The sequence below is a fragment of the Lycorma delicatula genome, chromosome 4, assembly GCF_047948215.1.
Source record: "Lycorma delicatula isolate Av1 chromosome 4, ASM4794821v1, whole genome shotgun sequence".
NCBI lineage: Eukaryota > Metazoa > Arthropoda > Insecta > Hemiptera > Fulgoridae > Lycorma > Lycorma delicatula.
Genome location: NC_134458.1, coordinates 196146397 through 196164884, shown reverse-complemented (window position 1 = coordinate 196164884; position 18488 = coordinate 196146397). Strand labels below are relative to the sequence as shown.

At 32.3% G+C, this 18488-nt stretch overlaps 1 protein-coding gene across 1 annotated transcript in view; it reads right to left on the bottom strand.

Moving 5' to 3' along the window:
* LOC142324186 (protein MMS22-like) overlaps positions 1-18488 on the bottom strand; it is a 134107-nt gene that overhangs the window by 77184 nt on the left and 38435 nt on the right. The window contains exons 9-10 of the mRNA XM_075364932.1: positions 17432-17523; positions 2050-2222 (exon numbers count right to left, since the gene is read on the bottom strand). Of these exons, the coding sequence (XP_075221047.1) occupies positions 2050-2222; positions 17432-17523 (265 nt within the window). The remainder of the gene's footprint in view (positions 1-2049; positions 2223-17431; positions 17524-18488) is intronic.

The window sequence follows — 18488 nt, the reverse complement described above, 5'->3', positions numbered from 1 at the left end:
TGAGGCCTCTCCTTCACGACCCACTTGTGTTATTCACATCCTTTAGTTTATTTTGCATCTTCTGAACCTCTACAGCTTCTTCTTTGTTGGTCCTCACTTTCATATGCAAGGATTCCCACCACCTCTCCTGATGGACAGTATGTCCCCAATCTCTTGCTTAGTCACACCATTTTTTACTTTTTTTAGGAGCTCCACATACATAGCCCCCTCTACCTTAATCACAAGTGTACTGGTGGGCTCCATCGGCTGCTTCAGCCGTTTACTTGCCGCCCCGTCTGCTATCGCTTCGTCCAGATACACAAACCAATTATCACCACTCAGTCTACCATAGTACTCCAGCAGTTTTTTAAGAAGTACGCCTACCTTGTTCGCCATTGAGCCATATCTAACCTCGGCATTAATCTCCTGCATTTTCTTTATAGCTCTGCATAAGTCCTCTGCAACTACTCTCTCCCCAGCCCTAGTGTCTACTACCACCATGTACACCCTGCCCTGGTTATCTTCTTCGATGTCCCCTATTAACACTTCAGCTAGGCCTTGTTCCACTACCAGCTGACACATCTTCAGCTTAGAATGTCTCACCAGTCTACGCATGATGACGACCCTATCCAATAGTTTCCTACCACGGCTTGTCCTGCCATCCTCTGCTAAGTCATATGTGCCTAAAATATCACCACTGGCCTCAAAGATGGACCCCTTTACCTCCTCACAATTTTTAAAGCACTCCCCTGACCCCCTCCTGATAATCAGGTCTGGGACTTCCTCGTCTGGCACAGCCTCTCCTCTATCTGTGGCATCAGCTCTCTGTTGATGGCTCTTATACTTTGTGTGGCTGCCTCTTTCAATGGTTCACCACTACTGTGTACTACTATAAACTGGGATGCGATAATGCGTACAGCTCTTTCATCACAATTTCCACATCCCTCGCTCTCTTACTGACCAGAACCGCGCACTCCTTAATTTTTTTTTTGATGTTTGTGCACCGGTGACAAAGTTCTACCAATAAGGTAATGGCCTCCAGAAGGTAGTCCATATCTGTTCCTTCTGTGAGATCCCCTTCACTGCTAGTTTCAATGACCTCCACCTTCCTCTTGGGGGCCCTCACCACTGTATTGTCAGTGTTTACACTTAGATTCAACATACTAGACGCTGGTGTCAACCTAGGCGACCTACCTGTCTTTCGACTTCGTTGAGAAGTAACTCAGACTCCACTTTTGCTTCTTCTGATAAAGTCGATTTAGACAACTTAATTTAAAATAAAATAAATTCAATTCAAATCACTTAAAATTAATTACAACAATAGCTTTACCAACAAAGCTATAAAAGTCTCTTATCAAGCTATGATAAGCACCTGTTTTCAGTTATCAGTAATCAAATTAAAATTAAATTACCTCTAACTACACTATGTTATCAACTCAGTATTCAATATTATCAATGTAGATAACAAATTCCAATTCTTAGAAATAAAATTCTATTTGTACTTTCCAGTACTGCTTTATTACATAAAATTCAATAAAACTTTTTTTGTAATGGAATTTCAAAATGTATCTAATTTCTTCTTTAGTTTCACTCACTTTCAAGCCGCAACAACTTTTAAATAAATAGAGTAATATAGCATAAGCTTTCTAAAAATACTCAGTGATATGTCATCTTTCAAAAGGATGCACGTGCTGTCAGATCTGATTAATATTACCAGAGGTATATGATACTTAAGCCATTTACCAAGATAATATGAAGAAACATTTTCCTCTATTCCAAAATATATATGTGTGTGTGTGAAAATAACTGTAAAACTGAATGAAAAATATTTAAAAGGTTAAAAATTATGTATCTTGCTGAAATTAAAAATAAATTCAATGTAAATTTTTTCTTCAATACAATGGACATACTGTGGTTGGTTTTACAGGTGCATTGATTTTGGTCTGCTTCTGAATGCTATTTTATGGTATTCCACTACAACTACTCAACTAGTTTCCAGTAAAAGTTATTTACAGGAATTTTGTTTATTTAATAAAATATAAGAGCACACAAACAAAACACACAACTTACTACTTCAGCAATATCATTTCGGGCAACGGCCATTGTAATAAATAATGATATAAAATGATATAAACCAGTTTCATTTAATCCTAAGATTTTAGAAGCTGGAAATTTAGAATATATTCTGCCTTTTAATTGGTTCCAGTGTTTAGGATTAGCTTCTGTTTTCTTTATAAATAAACCTAAAATTGAAATGACAAAGTATAAATATTAAACTGTACATAAATAAATAATATAAGATAGCTATATAACAGTAATTAAAAGAACATATTTTTCTTTGTTCTAATGTCATTACTGTCAAATTGCATTCAAAGATGATAATTTGATCAAAAATACAATAAAATAATAATTTAATAATAAAATACAATCTAATGGTTGGCAGTAATGACATTAGAACAAAGGAAAATACGTTTTAAATATTACATCATTCCAGTACTGGACAGCAGAATTCGTAATTTGTCCAATTTCAAAATTTATAAAACAGTAACAATTTCAACATATTCAAAATTTACTAGTTATAAAAACAGTTTATTTTAATGTAATTTCAGAATTAAAGACCAATGCAGGATCCTGTGAAAATCGATTCTTGGAATTAATATGGTAGGTTTAATTTATTGACTTAATGTGTTTTGGTGGTTTAAATTTCACATAATTTTATATATATATATATATAGAAATACATACAGACACCTCTGTTCAATAATAACTGAATATATAAAAAAACATTATGGAATAATTGCAACACTATCAAATTAATTTCTTTCAAAATACGATATTGATATTTTTCCTCCCAACATTCCTTTTGTGAAGAAGTTTTGGAATGCACTTTTTATATCACTCTGCAGGGTGTTCTGTGAATTTTCTTTTATGGACTCTGTTGCCTCAAATTTGTCCTTTTAAAAACTCATCATAGTGAATTAAAGATAGTCGGGCATGATGGGTACCAAGACAGCTTGCTGCAGAACATAAGCTCAAATGTGTTGACCCCTCCAAGAGTTTTTGACCAGAATAGTCACCGGTGATGAAACTCCGAAGAAGAAAGAATTCAAGACTGAGCTATCAGTGGGAAAGGTTATACAAATTGTTTTTTGGAATGCAAAAGGGTCTTTACTAGAAGACTTCATGGAAAATAACACTAGAATCGACAGCGTGAGTTACATTGAAACATTAGAGAACAAGCTGAAGCCAGCAATTCACAATAAATATTAAGGTCTATTGTTAAAGAAAGTGTTGTTGCATGACAATGCCTGCCCACATACGACTCGCCATACAGTTCAAACCATCAAGTTGAATTTTTAGGTACTGGAACACCCTTTCTATAGCCCAGATCTTGCTCCCTTCGACTTTCATCTATTTGGGCCGTTAATGGATGCTTTGAGAGGTCGTCAATTTTCCAGACTTGGATGTGCAGAAAGCAGTGACAGAAAGTGGCTTTGCCATCAACCTAAAACCTTTTTGGAAGGAATACAAAAGCTTGTGCACTGCTGTACCAAGTGCATTGATATGTAGAAAAATGATGTACAAGTTGAACTCCTACATTTGGGTAAATAAAATGTATAACAAAAGGTGTAGATAATTCTACTCACTCTTGTATAAAAGCAGGGATTGCTGCATATACATTTTAATGCATTAAGTGCCTTAATTTACATTACCTAATATGTTTGCATTATTAAAAATGCCATAAGATAAATAAAAAAAAAACAAAACATTTAATTTTTATTTATTACAGGTATATTTATTCATTTGCTTACTCATAATACAATGACGTGTTAATTTTATTTAATAAAGAACTAATTTCTATTCATACATTATTAAATATATCTATATAAGTGAAGTTTGACCAGAATGGTCAAACATGCTTTTTGTTTATGATTATCAGGGTTAGATTGTACAATTTTCAAACACAAGTATAAAACACAATTATTAAAAAGAGTATATACTTTTTCATTTCTTGTAATATAGTACTAACAACAGATTTAAAATATACAGTCAAACCTCTCTAATTCAAATCTCGAGACCAATATTTTTTTCCGATTTAGGGAGTTTTCTATTTAGAGAGGTAAAGTAATGAAACTCAAAAATTGTACAGAAAACTTTTATAATTTAATAAAAATTTATGTTAATCTATAATAAAGTACTACAGTACTAAATTAAGTTAGAAAATACAAAATGTGTATAGTATTATGTAAAAAAAAAAATTAAATGCAGTAAAACACCATTAATTATTCTTAAATAAAAGTCTGTAATTTTTTTTTTTTTTTAGTTTTCTTCTGGCAGATTTGAAAATTGAAGGCATTTTCAATCTTCACTAATGCACTAAATACACCATCTTCTACTTCGCTTGAACTTTTGAAGAATGTTCGAAGATTATTTATTGCCGATTTAGTGTCTGTTGCTGTAATTGTAATTTCTACTTGTTCTGTTTCATCTTCTTCATCAGAATCCTTATTGATGGCTGAATGTGACACAAATGCGATAATATCATCATCGACTGGAATGGCACTAACTGCAATATCATCATCAAAATGTGCGAACAAGTCAAACGAAATTTCAACCATACTAATGTTACAGTTTTTACAAATTACACTCCATTCTTCTTTTGAAATTGAGAAAGGGTCTACAAATTCATCTTGATTTTTTCGGATGAAAATCCACAACTTTTGAAGCAATTAACAATTGCTTCTGGGCAGACATTCCTCTACGCTTTGTCAGCAAAATGTACAGCCTGTAACATAGTAATACACGTTTTCCTGACATCTTTAATACCTGCTATAATTTCACGCACAACTTCTTTTCTGTAGAGTTTTAACATTTTTTATAATTCCTTGATCACAGTGTTAGGAGTTTTGACATTGTGTTACAGTCAGAAATTTTATTGAAATGTTCTTCAATGGTGGAATATCATTATGTGCAGTACAGTTACCCATAAATAACAAAATGTTTCGCTTTTGTTTTACCATATCTTTATCTAGATCAATTAACAGTTCTGAAAAAATTCAGCTGTCATCCACACTATTTTGTTTGCAGCGCAAGTAACTGGAAGAGATTTTATGTTCTTGGAACACCTAGGTTTGGCCGATTTTCCAACAGAAAAAAGTTTAAGTTTTTCTCTACCCGTTATGTTAGCAGTAAGTAACAAGGTAATTCTCTCTTTACTGTTCTTTCCACATTTTTTATTTTTAAAAGCCCCAGTACAATTTGGAAGACATTTATAAAATAGTCAGGTTCCATCAGCATTAAAAACATTTTGTGGTTCACAGTATTTTAACAAAGCTATTAATTGTCGTTTCCATGATTCACATACATTTTCAGTAATACTAGCACTTTCACTGCTAGAACGCAATACCATATCTTTTTTGGAATTTTTCTAACCACCCGTTGCTCGTTTTAAATTTTTTATGCCCCAACACCTCTGCAAACATCTGTACTTTTCCTTTGATGATTGGACCCCCTAAATTGAGAGTATTATCTCTACATTGTTTGAACCATTTTATCACTCATTCATCAGTATTGGTGAATACTACCTCTTTTCCTCTTTTGTGGTCAACATTCGAAGAATATTCTTGTGAAAGGATCAAATTTTCATTTATTTAAATTGTTGATAAAGTGCTTGACAGAATTTCAAATTCGTGAGTAATGTTTTTTTTTTTTACCTCTTATAATCTTTATTTTATCATCGATATATAATGCTATATGTTTCCACTGTATGCTAATTATAAAATGTGGCTATTAAAAATGTACAGTAGGCCAACGTACCAAAGTTTAAACAAATGAGTGAGAAGACACAAAAATGTACGTAAACGAATCATAAATTTTAAAATCAATTAAAACTTGAATTCCACAAAAAGAAACTAGTGCACTGTGTAAATGTAAATTGTAAAACACAATTGGTAATGACAATTTTAATGTTAACTACGCAAAATCAAAATGCACATGTAGTAAACTCTGACTTATTATGTTATGAATAGCCTGCTGTAAGGAATAAGACCGAATATTACTCATCTTGCACAGTATGTCTGAAAAGTTCCCAAACTAAATTAAATAAAAATACAGATTTAGATAAACGAATTTATTCACATCAGTCGTCTACACAGAACCTTTCTCTAGTTATACATTCACTGCACCGCCGGTAGAGCCTGTCAAATGTCCTGTAGAAATCACTTTGTGGGATTGCCTTCAACTGCTTGGTGCAAGCCATTTGGATGGCTGGAATGTCATCGAAAAAGCGGCCTTTCATTTTCAACTTAAGTTTTGGAAACAGAAAATAATCTGCTGGAGCTAAGTCAGGTGAATAGGATGGATAGGATAAAAAGGTGATTTGATTTGCAGCCTAATAACGTGAAACTGTTGCCACGTGTGCCAGGGTATTGTTGTGCAAGCGAGTCCAACTCTGGCAAGAAAGTGATCCAGTACTTGGACTCAAGAGAGTCTAAGTGCCAGATCCCGGTACTTGAGCTGGATTCAATGAATACGACACATCAGGCATTTCATTACTTTCAAACAGAATTTAAAATTCACAGTTTGACCACTTGGCACAAATTCATGATGAATCAGGCCCTTTGAGTTGAAGAATGCAATCAATATCGTTTTCACTCTTGATTTTTGCCGGTCTTTGTGCTCCAGGACCCGACCAAGCAGCATGCTTCGTTTGAGGATCATACAGGAAGCACCAGCTTTCATCCCCAGTTACAGTTGTTTGCAAAAAATTTGGGTTGCTATCGATAGTTTCAACAAAGTCTTGAGTGCAAGAAAGACACACCTATTTTTGTTCTTCAGTCAAACAAGAGCACACCTTTCGGCGGTTCATTTTTTCTGTTAGAATTGTATGTACCGCATCTTTATTGATGTTAAGCTCTTCTGCTATAGCCTGAAGGGTTAAGATGAGATTGTTCAAGCAGGAGTGCGCGCACTTTTGCAACGTTTTTATCGTCAACAGCTGTTGACGGCCTCCTGCTTCATTCATCATCATCAAACGACTCTCTACCATCTTTAAACTGCTTCCACCGTGTGTATGTAATAATATGAGATGCGGCTTTATCACCGAATGCTTGCTGTATCATAGAATAAGTTTCAACAAAAGATTTTTGAAGTTGAACACAAAATTTTATCGTGCTTCTCTGTTCCTCGTCACTAATTCGCACAAGATTGTATGAACACAACATATGTGGCCAAATATAACTCGAGACTGGAGTAACGAAACGTGATGAAATTTTGTTCATACTTATCAGACATCATACTACATAGTTCCTTGGTTGTCCTTGATCAACTACAGAAATTTAGTTCAGGAACTTTTCAGACCTACTGTGTACAGTGGCACCGTGCACATAGTTTTGTTATCAACTACTCCGGCAATGGAAATAAACAAGTCAGAAGTTGATTAACTACAGGCATACAGTACCGGATAAAATTCACAGTCCACACTAACGATCGACGTACACTATTAAACTAAATTTACTGCTATCTATGCTTTTTTGGAAATCGTGTACAGTATGTAAATTCTTTACTGAAAATGTTTCAAAAAAGTTTTCATCAAAGAAATAATATGTATATCAAGTCCCAAAAATTTTCAAATAAAGGAGGTGATTTAATTCGATTTAAAGAGGGTTTTTCAAGGGGACAAAGTAAATACTCAATTTAGGCAGTTATTTGAATTAAGGTTTGACTATATTTTATAATTTGTTCCATGGTATAAAACTTTAAAATTTACAATTACTGCATCAATTTTTAAACATATATATTATTAAAAAAAACATAGGCCTCACTCAATTGTCAAGTCCTTACTCTCAATTTTTTGTATTTAGCCTACTGCCTATTTTTATTTACTTTTTATGGGTAATAATGCCCAATGATGTATCCTATGTTTTGTGAAATATATGATAACAGAAAAAAACTAAAAAGACTGCTTTATATGTGAAGATATTTCTAATTTATTATTTTTTTCAGCTGTACTGCAAAGCGTTTTAAAATAATAAATGTGGATATTTTATAATGAGAAGGAACAATGTATTATTTATTTTTTATCATATTCAATGATGTATTAAATGTTAATCTATGAGAACAGAATGAAAAATTATTCAAATATTAATAATTTCTCATTCTACCCTTTTTTTTTGTTTTCGACACACTAACACATGAGAATTTTTCATCTTTTCAAATTGAAAGTATAGAAATTGATAAGCCAAACCACTAAATCATTTTTACTCTTTTTTAAGTTAAGCCTACAGAAAATTATTTCTTTGTTATGTCAACAATTGCTTTGTCTAATGTCAAACCCCGAGACTGAAATGTTAATGCAAAAGCCAGTTACAGTGGAAAGTATTTACAAAAACATTTTTCCATGATTTTCTCAGAGAAGGTAACATTCAATAAACCCTTTTTAATCTAAAACTTACACAAAATAAAATTCTAAGACCGAATGAAATATTAAAATCACCTTTAGTCCATTAACTAAACCTGGTGAAACATATTAAGTTTTTGCATAATTGTATAAAGCTGGTATCAAAGCAACCAGTTGCCTTAATTTATTTCAATTTTTCTGAATTGAGTGTTCTCATTCACACTCAGATATATTGTGTCAATTGAATGTAGAAGATTGAGCAACATTGGTAATGTCCTGAGGGAAATTAATCACTTGTCCACTATAACTAAATTGCTCTCCTTTAAGTCGACATACTGAAACAACTGGATGCATCTGAGTGATTAGCTGTTCCTCAACAAAACTATGCCATTTTAAAAGATCAGACTGCAATCTTGGATACATTTTAATTGATGCTATATAAGGGTTAGGTCTGTTACTTCTTGAGAACTCAAAAACACTTTTGACAAAGTTCATTTTTAAATTTTAGTATTATTACAAATGCTACATAATTTAAAATTAATATTTTTCTACGAATTCTAAAATACCAAAGCACATCATAAAAATAATCTCATAATGGGCAATTCACTGTTGATGACATTTATTACTTTGAATCTGTCATATATTAGCTTTCTTTCTCTTCACATAAAACATGTCAGCTTGCTGGGAACATTCCCCATTTTTTATAAAAAAATATATTTTTTACTTATAGTTCCTAAAAAGCCACTAAAAAATTGATGGATGGTTCCCTCTCATTTACCAGCATACATTAAATTATATAATTTTCAAGCCACTGGGGCATTCATTGAAATTACTATGAGATAACTACTTCAGAGAAATTACTTGATATAAATGATAAGAGGTTACTCTGGTGTATTTATACAACAATTTTATACCTCTGTTTATTTTGAAAACTGTCATCATCCCTTTTTGTTATATACTTTCTTAAAACTTAAGTGGGGGGGGGGGGCTAAATAACCTTGTTTATTTTATTAGGATTTACGACTTTTTATAAAAAAATAAATGATTAATTAAATATATCACGTTTTTATGTTAAGGAAATAATATGCATCACTATTGCCATTGCCATCATCATCATAATAATAATTATTATTATAAGGCTACTTTATAGATTAATGACCAAAAAATACTTATCTACTTTTTTGTAGAATAGGTTTTATCAATATAAGGTCTTGCCTTTTCTTCACAGAGTAACATGACAGTAACTACAATATTATTTTTAGAAAATAGAAATCATTTCGTAGTTACTTATTGGCATAATATTTAAATATGCAGTAAAAGATTACTTATTGTAGAAGCATACTATTTTAAAATAATTATAATAATTCAAATGTAGATTTGTCAGTTTTGGAAACTTATGCCCATTGGTGTACACTTTTTAACATTTAGAGAAAAAGTATTATACACCTAAACAGTTACTGTAGAAATAGTTTAATTAACAATTATACATAAGTGTATTTAAAAAATAATATGTATAAATATAAGCATATAAACAAACAGTTTTTTAACAACAATAAACTTGGAAATATAATTTTATTCATTATGTGTCAATTGGGTTTGGCAAAGGCATGTATTCCTACATCAAACGTTAATTTTAAATATGAATAGTTATTTGAACTAGGAAATGCAAAAAAGTACAAAGTAAATTTATCATAAGTGTTCGTTCCATGTTGAGCTGGTTTGGTGCTGCACTCTAGCATCTACTAGTACTGGCCGGCGAGTTAGTCTTGTATGACAATTTGAGAGTTGGATCCCGCTTGGAGCAGTCATGATTTGTTTAATGTAACATTTCATTCTAGTGCAGAATAGTTTTATTTTGTAGTCCAAAGTCTAATGTGGCTTGTAGTGCTTATTGATAATGTTCAATTGTATAATTTTGACTAATGTGTCATTTATTCATCAGTGTAATGTTACTTGTATTTTCAATATTCAAAAAATTGTCTAATGTGACAAATTAAAATTTAACGATTCAAGAAGAATGTTTTAGTTCATTTCATCATCTCAACCATCATTTCAAAATACAGTCCATACTCGCTCTACAACTTAACATAGCCCATTTTATGGTCCACCGGGGCCGGATCTAACATTCTGGATTACATAACACAGCCCATTTTATGGTCCTCCATCACCGGATCAAGTGGATCGAGGTGTTGCTGGATGAAGGACAGTTTAACATTTGTTTGTGATCAGATCATCAAGTCGCTGGATTCCCAAGGCAGGATTCGTAAGGCCAGATCAAGTGGGATTTATAATTTTATTTTTAAGCAGTGTTAAATAGAATTATTTCATGTTTCAGAAAAACTGTGTGAACATTAATTTCATAGAACAGTGCATTTAAAATATAACAGTGTACAAAATTAAATATATTCTAATGGGTTGTAACATGAAGTTACGCGCAAGACAAGAACAATAGCAGGTATATGAAGTGGACTTCAATACCAGTTTTGGTAAGCTTCACTTGTTAGAGCTGTACTGTGCACGCATGCTCACATTACATATTGTTCGTTTTGACCTGAAGAAAGAACGATGCCAGCGGATGACATTGTATCAACTCAATGTCAAGTTACAGATAATAATCTAACAATATTACATTGTATTCAACCTTACCTACTTTTACTAGTATTATATTATAATAATTTAATTTCTTATAAATTTAAGAATTTAATTAAGAAACGAGGTATTATGAAAAACTACACAGCAAAATTAAAAATACTCATTAATAATTTTAATTCAAAATCAGACGATTATGATCTATTCACTATAAAATTCAATAAGCTATTAGAATACAAAAAAACCTTTTTTGAAGTTCAATCTGAAATAGAATTGCACAAAGGTGCAACAGATAAAGACTTACGGGTTAAGGACATATATGATAACAATTTTGATAAACTTAACTTAAAACATAAAAACTAGAAAATTGCTTCAAAAATTCAGATGCAACTGATTCAAATAAAATAATTAATAAACCCAATCCAATTACATTAAAACCTATACGAATTGAGCCCTTTCATGGTGATGTCAGAGCTTGGCATAAGTTTTTTGATCTTTTTAATAGTTTGGTCCATAACCGCAAAGAATTTTCTGATGCTGAAAGAGTTTACTACCTTACAAATTTCTTAAGGGGTAATTGCTTTAGATGTAATAAAAAATTTATCAGTAACATCTGAAAATTATGAAACTGCAATAAAATTACTTAAAGCTTGTTATGATAACAAACGACTAATTGCAGTTACACATGCTATGGAAATTATTAATCTAAAACCATTAAAAAAGAAAAACTGAAAATTTAACTAAATTCACTGATCAAATTAATTCAAACATTAATGCATTAAAGAATCTAAATATTAATTATTTAGAATTTATTATAATACAATTAATTACTCAAAATTTAAACTTAAATACTTTAAAAGACTGGGAAGAAACATTACAAGATAATGAATTCCTGAAGTTAGAACAACTTATTTCTTTCTTAGAATCTAAGCGTAAATTACTTGAATCCATGGACACAATTCAAGGTAATGAAAAAGCGCAGCCGTCTAATGTAGGCTTTAGCGGCAAAAAATATGATTATTCAAAACCTAATTATAGTAAAAATGTATTTTATGTAAATCATTCTAATAATGTTATGTGTGCGTTATGTAAAACTAGCAACCATCAATTGTATCAATGTGATAAATTATGTCTTAATTGTTTAAGCAAACAGCATATTGTGAAAGATTGCCCAAGCAATCATAAATGTAAAAAATGCTCATTTATTACTTATTTATTTAGCATATGGCACCAAAACAACACACCAGTTACAGTCAAAATTACAAACAAATATTTTACAAATTAATATATGCTACTGATTCTGGAGTCGCCATCAGGTAATCTTCAGGATTCCCTTCATAAGCTGTCCTAGGGCAAACTTCTGTGATGTGTCTAACAGTTTGATTTTCAACACACTCACAAAGGGGCATCAGTGTTTTACCCCATTTATACAGGAAATAGGTACACCTACCATGCTGAGTTCGTATACTGTTTAGCTTTGACCATGTCTTATGTGGCAAGTCAAAACCCGGCGGCCTTTGAGTAATATATGGGAGTAGGTTATTCTGCTTTGTAGTCCATTCTTGATGCCAGGCGTCAGTTAGGTTAAATCTGTCCTCTGTGGCAGCAATTGCTGTTTTGGTAGGTGGCTTTCTAGATCAAAGGTGACCACAATTGGCATCCTTAATGTCCTCATGTATTGGCAGGTTTTAGTTGTCCATAATCTTCTTGTACTCTCTTACAAGAGCATTCATACGGCACAGGTTTGGGGGTGGTATGTGGCTCAATACCGGGAGCCACTCCACAGGAGTAGACCTGATAACCCTGGCAATCATTCTCATAGTGTTATTAAGTTGAGCATCAATTCTATGAACATAAGGGTTGTTAAGCCACACTGGCACACAATATTTAGCAGCCGAGAAGACCAGGTTCAGAGCCGATGCGCCCCACGTTGTTCCCCAGAGCTTATGTATAATGGAGTGTAAAGCTAGTTTGCCTCCATGTGGTGCACCCTGGGTAACACTAAATGAGCTAGCAGATACTGGCAGTCAGACAAACCAAGAAGATAGGTTCTCCTAACCACCAGACACAAGCCTACAGTATTACAAAATGCAGGCCATGTCGCTAGATATACCCAACAGTCCTTTTCAGGACTTGCCAACAAGAAATCTTGGACCTTCAGTCTAAATTTGCCACATAAATATGGATAAATGCTCATGAGAGCATCATACACTAATTCATTTAGACAAAAAGCTGCAAGACGCAGCAAATAAATCTTCCAAGTTGAATCAAGCTCCCCCGACTAATAGTTCTTACTGTACTTTAAAATCAGAACCTAACAAGTCTGTTTTACTTGCAACAGTTGTAGTTAATGTCAAGGATAAACAAGGTAATTTCATTCAAGCCAGGGTTTTACTTGATTCTGCTTCGATGATTTCATTTTGTACTGAAGGATTTGTTGCTAAACTTGGGCTCAAACCAAACTTGTTTTAATGCCAATATCAGGTATTAGTAATGTTATTACTCAATCTAAATTAATGTTAATTTAAATATTAATTCTAGGTATGAAAATGTTAATTTTAATTTGAAATGTCATGTACTGCCATCTATTACAGGTTTGTTACAGAATGATTTTATAGACGTAACAGACTGGGAAATTCCTTGTCACTTTTTTCTTGCCGATCCTAATTTTAATGTTCCTGGGCAAGTCAATATTCTTCTAAGTGCTCAATATTATCTTTCTTTGCTTAAGCCTGTCCAATTAACTCATAATTCTAATCGTACCATACTTCAAGAAACTCGTCTTGGTTTCATAGTCTCTGGTCAAATCCCTAGTAAACCTAGTAAACGGAAAAATAATTCAGATTCAATATCACTTCTTGTTAGTAATGAACAACTTTCCTCTCAAATAGAGTCATTCTGGAGATCTGAAGAGATCAAAGATTGTTTACCGACTAAGGAGGAATCTTTTTGCAAAAAACATTTCGTTGAAAATACCTTTCATGATGACAAAGGTAGATTTGTTGTATCTCTTCCTCGTAAGGAAAATTGTACTTTAGGAGATTCGTGTGAGAATGCAAGACATCGTTTTAATTTGTTACAACATTTGTTTGATCAAAATTTTTATCAAAATGAAGCCTCCTTTCCTGAACCTTGTCGATCAATCAAGCAAGATTTTTATGTCAATGATTTGCTCACTGGTTGTGATAACATTGATCAGTTAAAAGAATTGTTCAATGATATTTCGTTATTGCTTAACAAATACAGACTTTTGGTGCATAAATGTCATTAAAATGTGCCGGGTATGTTTGATTCCTTCATTAAATTAGACAAGGAAAATATCAAGACACTTGGATTACCTTGGGATCTTCAAGGTGATGATTTCATTTATCAAATCAAACCAACGGATAATAACACTTCTTACACTAAACGTTCTGTTTTATCAATTATTTCTTCATTGTTCGATCCTTTGGATCTACTTGCTTCTGCAATCATTCCATTTAAAGTGTTCCTCCAAGGGTTATGGAGCGCTAACCTTCAATGGGATGAAGTTCTTCGTGCTCTGCTAGCTAAAAATGGAATTCTCTGTATTCTCATCACATATCGTCAAGTAATTTTAGGATTCCTAGGTTAGTCAAAATCAATAATTTAAGTAAGAGTTATCAATTGCATGGATTTTGTGATGCAAGTAGCAGTGCATATGGTGGTTCTCTTTTCATCAGATCTGTTAATAGTAATGAACACGTTGAAACCCACCTGCTGTGTTCAAAGTCTAGAGTTATGCCTGTCAAACAAATCTCTATTCCAAGGCTTGAGTTGAATACTGTTCTTCTGATATCTTGTTTATTTAATAAGGTTAAGTGTATTTTAGGTATAAGTTTTGATTCAATCCATTTTTGGTCGGATTCTAAAGTAGAACTTTACTGGTTGTCTTCGCTTCCTAACAGATGGAAGATATTTGTTGCAGAGTTTGCAAAATACAAGAGTTAACTAAGGAATGCTTATGGAAGCACATTCCTTCAAGGGATAACCCTGCAGACGTCTTGTCACGTGGTTGTATACCAGATGTATTAACCTCGTTACAATCTTGGTGGAATGGTCTGTCGTTTCTGGAACAAGATGAGGACGCCTGGCCATCCAATCAGCCTATCGTTTCTATGATTCCACCAGATTCGCTCAAGGAAGAGAAGAAGCCTAGGAAAACTAATGTGTTTTCAGCTGCTCTTCAAACAACAAAAACTTCAGAACTTTCAAAACCATTTTCTTCATTTTTATGAACATTAAACATGTTTTCATATTGTCGTTTCATTTACAATTTAAAAAATAAAAACAATCATATATTGTCAGATCTGTCACCAGAAGAAATCAATTCTACGTTGGAAATTCTTGTTCGTCAAACACAAGAATTGTATTTTACTAAAGAATTAAGCAATTTAAGGAAAAGTACGACTGTATTAAAGAAAACAAAATTAGTTTCTCGTAACCCATTTTTAGATCAAAAATGGTATTATTCACGTTGGAGGTCGTTTAAATTTTTCAAACTTGTGTTTAAATGCTAAACATCCTATAATTTTAAGTCATCTTACTCGATTGATTATTTCTCATGAACATTTAAGATTATCCCATGGAGGATTACAATTAATTCATTTGTCACTTAGACAGAAATATTGGATTGTCAATTCTAAAATCAAAATTTACTTTGTCCTTCATAAATGTTTTACTTGTTTTTGTTTTATAGCCCAGCCTCAAAGTCAGTTACTTGGCCAACTGCCAAAGAAAGAGTCACAATTTCGAGACCATTCCAATCAATTGGTTGACTATGCGGGTTCAATACTTACCAATCATGGTGGGCGGCGTACTCAATCTTCAAATCCTGTGACTATTAAAGCTTACTTTGCATTATTTGTATGTCTCAGCACCCAAGGCAGTACACCTTGAACTTGTAACTGATTTATCTACAGAAAGTTTCATAGCTGCCCTACAAAGATTTGTAGGATGCCGAGAATTGCCTTTTCATATTTTTCTGATAATGGAAAAAACTTATGCAGTGCAAATCATTATCTTCAAGAAATGTATGACTTTCTTGAAACCGATGATGCTAGTTCCAAAATTAAATCTTTCTGTACATCAAACAACATAAAGTGGTTTTTCATTCCTCCATACTCTCCTAATTGGAGTGGTTTGTGGGAAGCTATTGTGAAGAGCATGAAATTTAACCTACGTAGAGTCATGGGAAATTCTGTTTTAAATTACAAAGAATTATCCACTTTATTAATCCAGATAGAAGCATGCTTAAACTCCAGACCATTATATTTACCTTCATCTGATCCAGCTCCACTTACTCCTGGACATTTTTTAACCTTCGCTCCATTAACTTCCTTACCTGATCCTGATTTCTCAGGCATTAATGTAAATAGACTTACTAGGTGGCAGCTTATACAAAAGGTATTGAAATTCCTTGCAGCAGATGAATAAGTGTAAAATTTCAAATATCATTTGTGTTGGCAATGTAGTTATAATCAAAGAAAGTAATCTCCCTCCACTGATGTGGAAATGGGAAATAATTGTTGAAGTGTATCCAGGTAATGATGAACTAATTAGATTAGTTGATGTGAAAACTAATAATACAATAGTAAAAAGAACTATTAAGAAATTTATTGTTCTTCCAAATTTAAATGCTTGCAATGACATAAGTTATGCTGAATGTAATCAATGAGATTTATTCAATGTCATCCTCATGTATTTGTTTATTTTTAATTTATTTTGATTGTAAGCTTTGCCTGAAGCAACATTTGATTTGTTGCTGTAACTTTAATTTTTGTACTTTCAATATTATGTAATTATTTTATGTACTACCCTTTATTTTGTACATTAAGTTTCATTTCGTGTAATGTGTCACAAAATTATAACTGATGGGCGGTGTGTTGCGTTCCACGTTGAGCCGGTTGGTGCTGCACCCTAGCATCTACTAGTGCTGGCCGGCGAGTTAGTCTTGTACGACCATTTGAGAGTTGGATCCCGCTTGAAGCGGTCATGATTTGTTTAATGTAACATTTCATTCTAGTGCAGAATAGTTTTATTTTGTAGTCTAAAGTGGCTTATAGTGTGTATTGATAACGTTCAATTGTATAAATTTGACTAATGTGTCATTTATTCATCAATCTAATGTGAACTGTATTTTTAATATTAAAAAAACGTCTAATGTGACAAATTAAAATTTAATGATTCAAGAAGAATATGTTTAGTTCATTTCATCATCTCAACCATCATTTTAAAATACAGTCCACACTCGCTCTACAACTTAAAAATAGGAAATAAATAAATTAATAATAACACAGCAACATGTTAAATGAATGTAAAATTTACAAATCGCCTAACAAACAGACATAAATAATAATTCAAATAAACATTCTCCAGCTCTCTATTAATAACCCAAATTATTATTTAAAAAAAGACTTAATTTTGAAGAAATGAAAACTTACATACCTAACAGTTGTAGAAATTGTTCATAACTATTTTCTGCTTTTTTCCCTGACAATCTTGAATGCACTTGTGTGATCAAGCCCAATGGTGTGTTACTAAAATAAAAAAAAATAAAAAATTATGCATTTTACAATTATTTAAAAGTTTTTTGTCATCTGTTCTTAGACCCTTCATACAAAATGTATAGTCGTGCACGTAAACAAAGACTGATCAAGGTATAATTTTTCTTAAAAAAAAAAAATTAGTAAACCTTGGGTCATTATTATTCAAAGTAAACACCAGTATGACACAAAATATAGAGTGGTTCAGAAGGAATGGGAAATAATTTGTGAACTGATTCTAGAGGTTGAAATAAGGAAAACATTCATACAAACATATGTCCAAAAACACGTTTATTGAGTTATGGCTAGCAAAAAATTTCACCCAGATTTCATTTGCCTCTGTGGTCATACTGAAATTTTTAAAGTGTTATATAAGATGTAAACGTGATGGTTTCTTAAGTTTTTTGACCTCAAAAACCGAATAAAACAAATTCCAAAACTGTATCTTTTGTAGTTTTCATGATATTCAACATAAAACAGAAAAATTGAGTGACTTTTTTTTTAGGTTTGAAGGATAACTTTGTTAAATGAAAAATAAATGTGTAAATTTTATTATCAAAACTTGTCAAGAATTTAATTTTGAGAAAATCTATGTAATATAGTATATGACAAAAATACTTTTATTATTAAAAATAAAACAGAACTTAACAGAAAAATGTAATGAATCTGTAAAAATTAAAACAACTGTTTTTAATATAATAAATTTAGACCTTTGAACATTTAAAATACTTTTAATTTACTTATTAAAAAAAAAAAAAAATCACAAAAAATCTTGTATATCGTATATCAAGCCAAGGCGGTGAGAGCATTGCTCCTGTGTTTGACAAACGTTTGTGCACTAAACTGACACGATAAGCATGATTCTAGTTAGACTTTCATTCTAAGAATCAGCTGTTGTAAGTTCTCATTTGTAAGAGTCTACATTTGTGTTGTTCGGAAGTCTCTGCGATAATATTCAT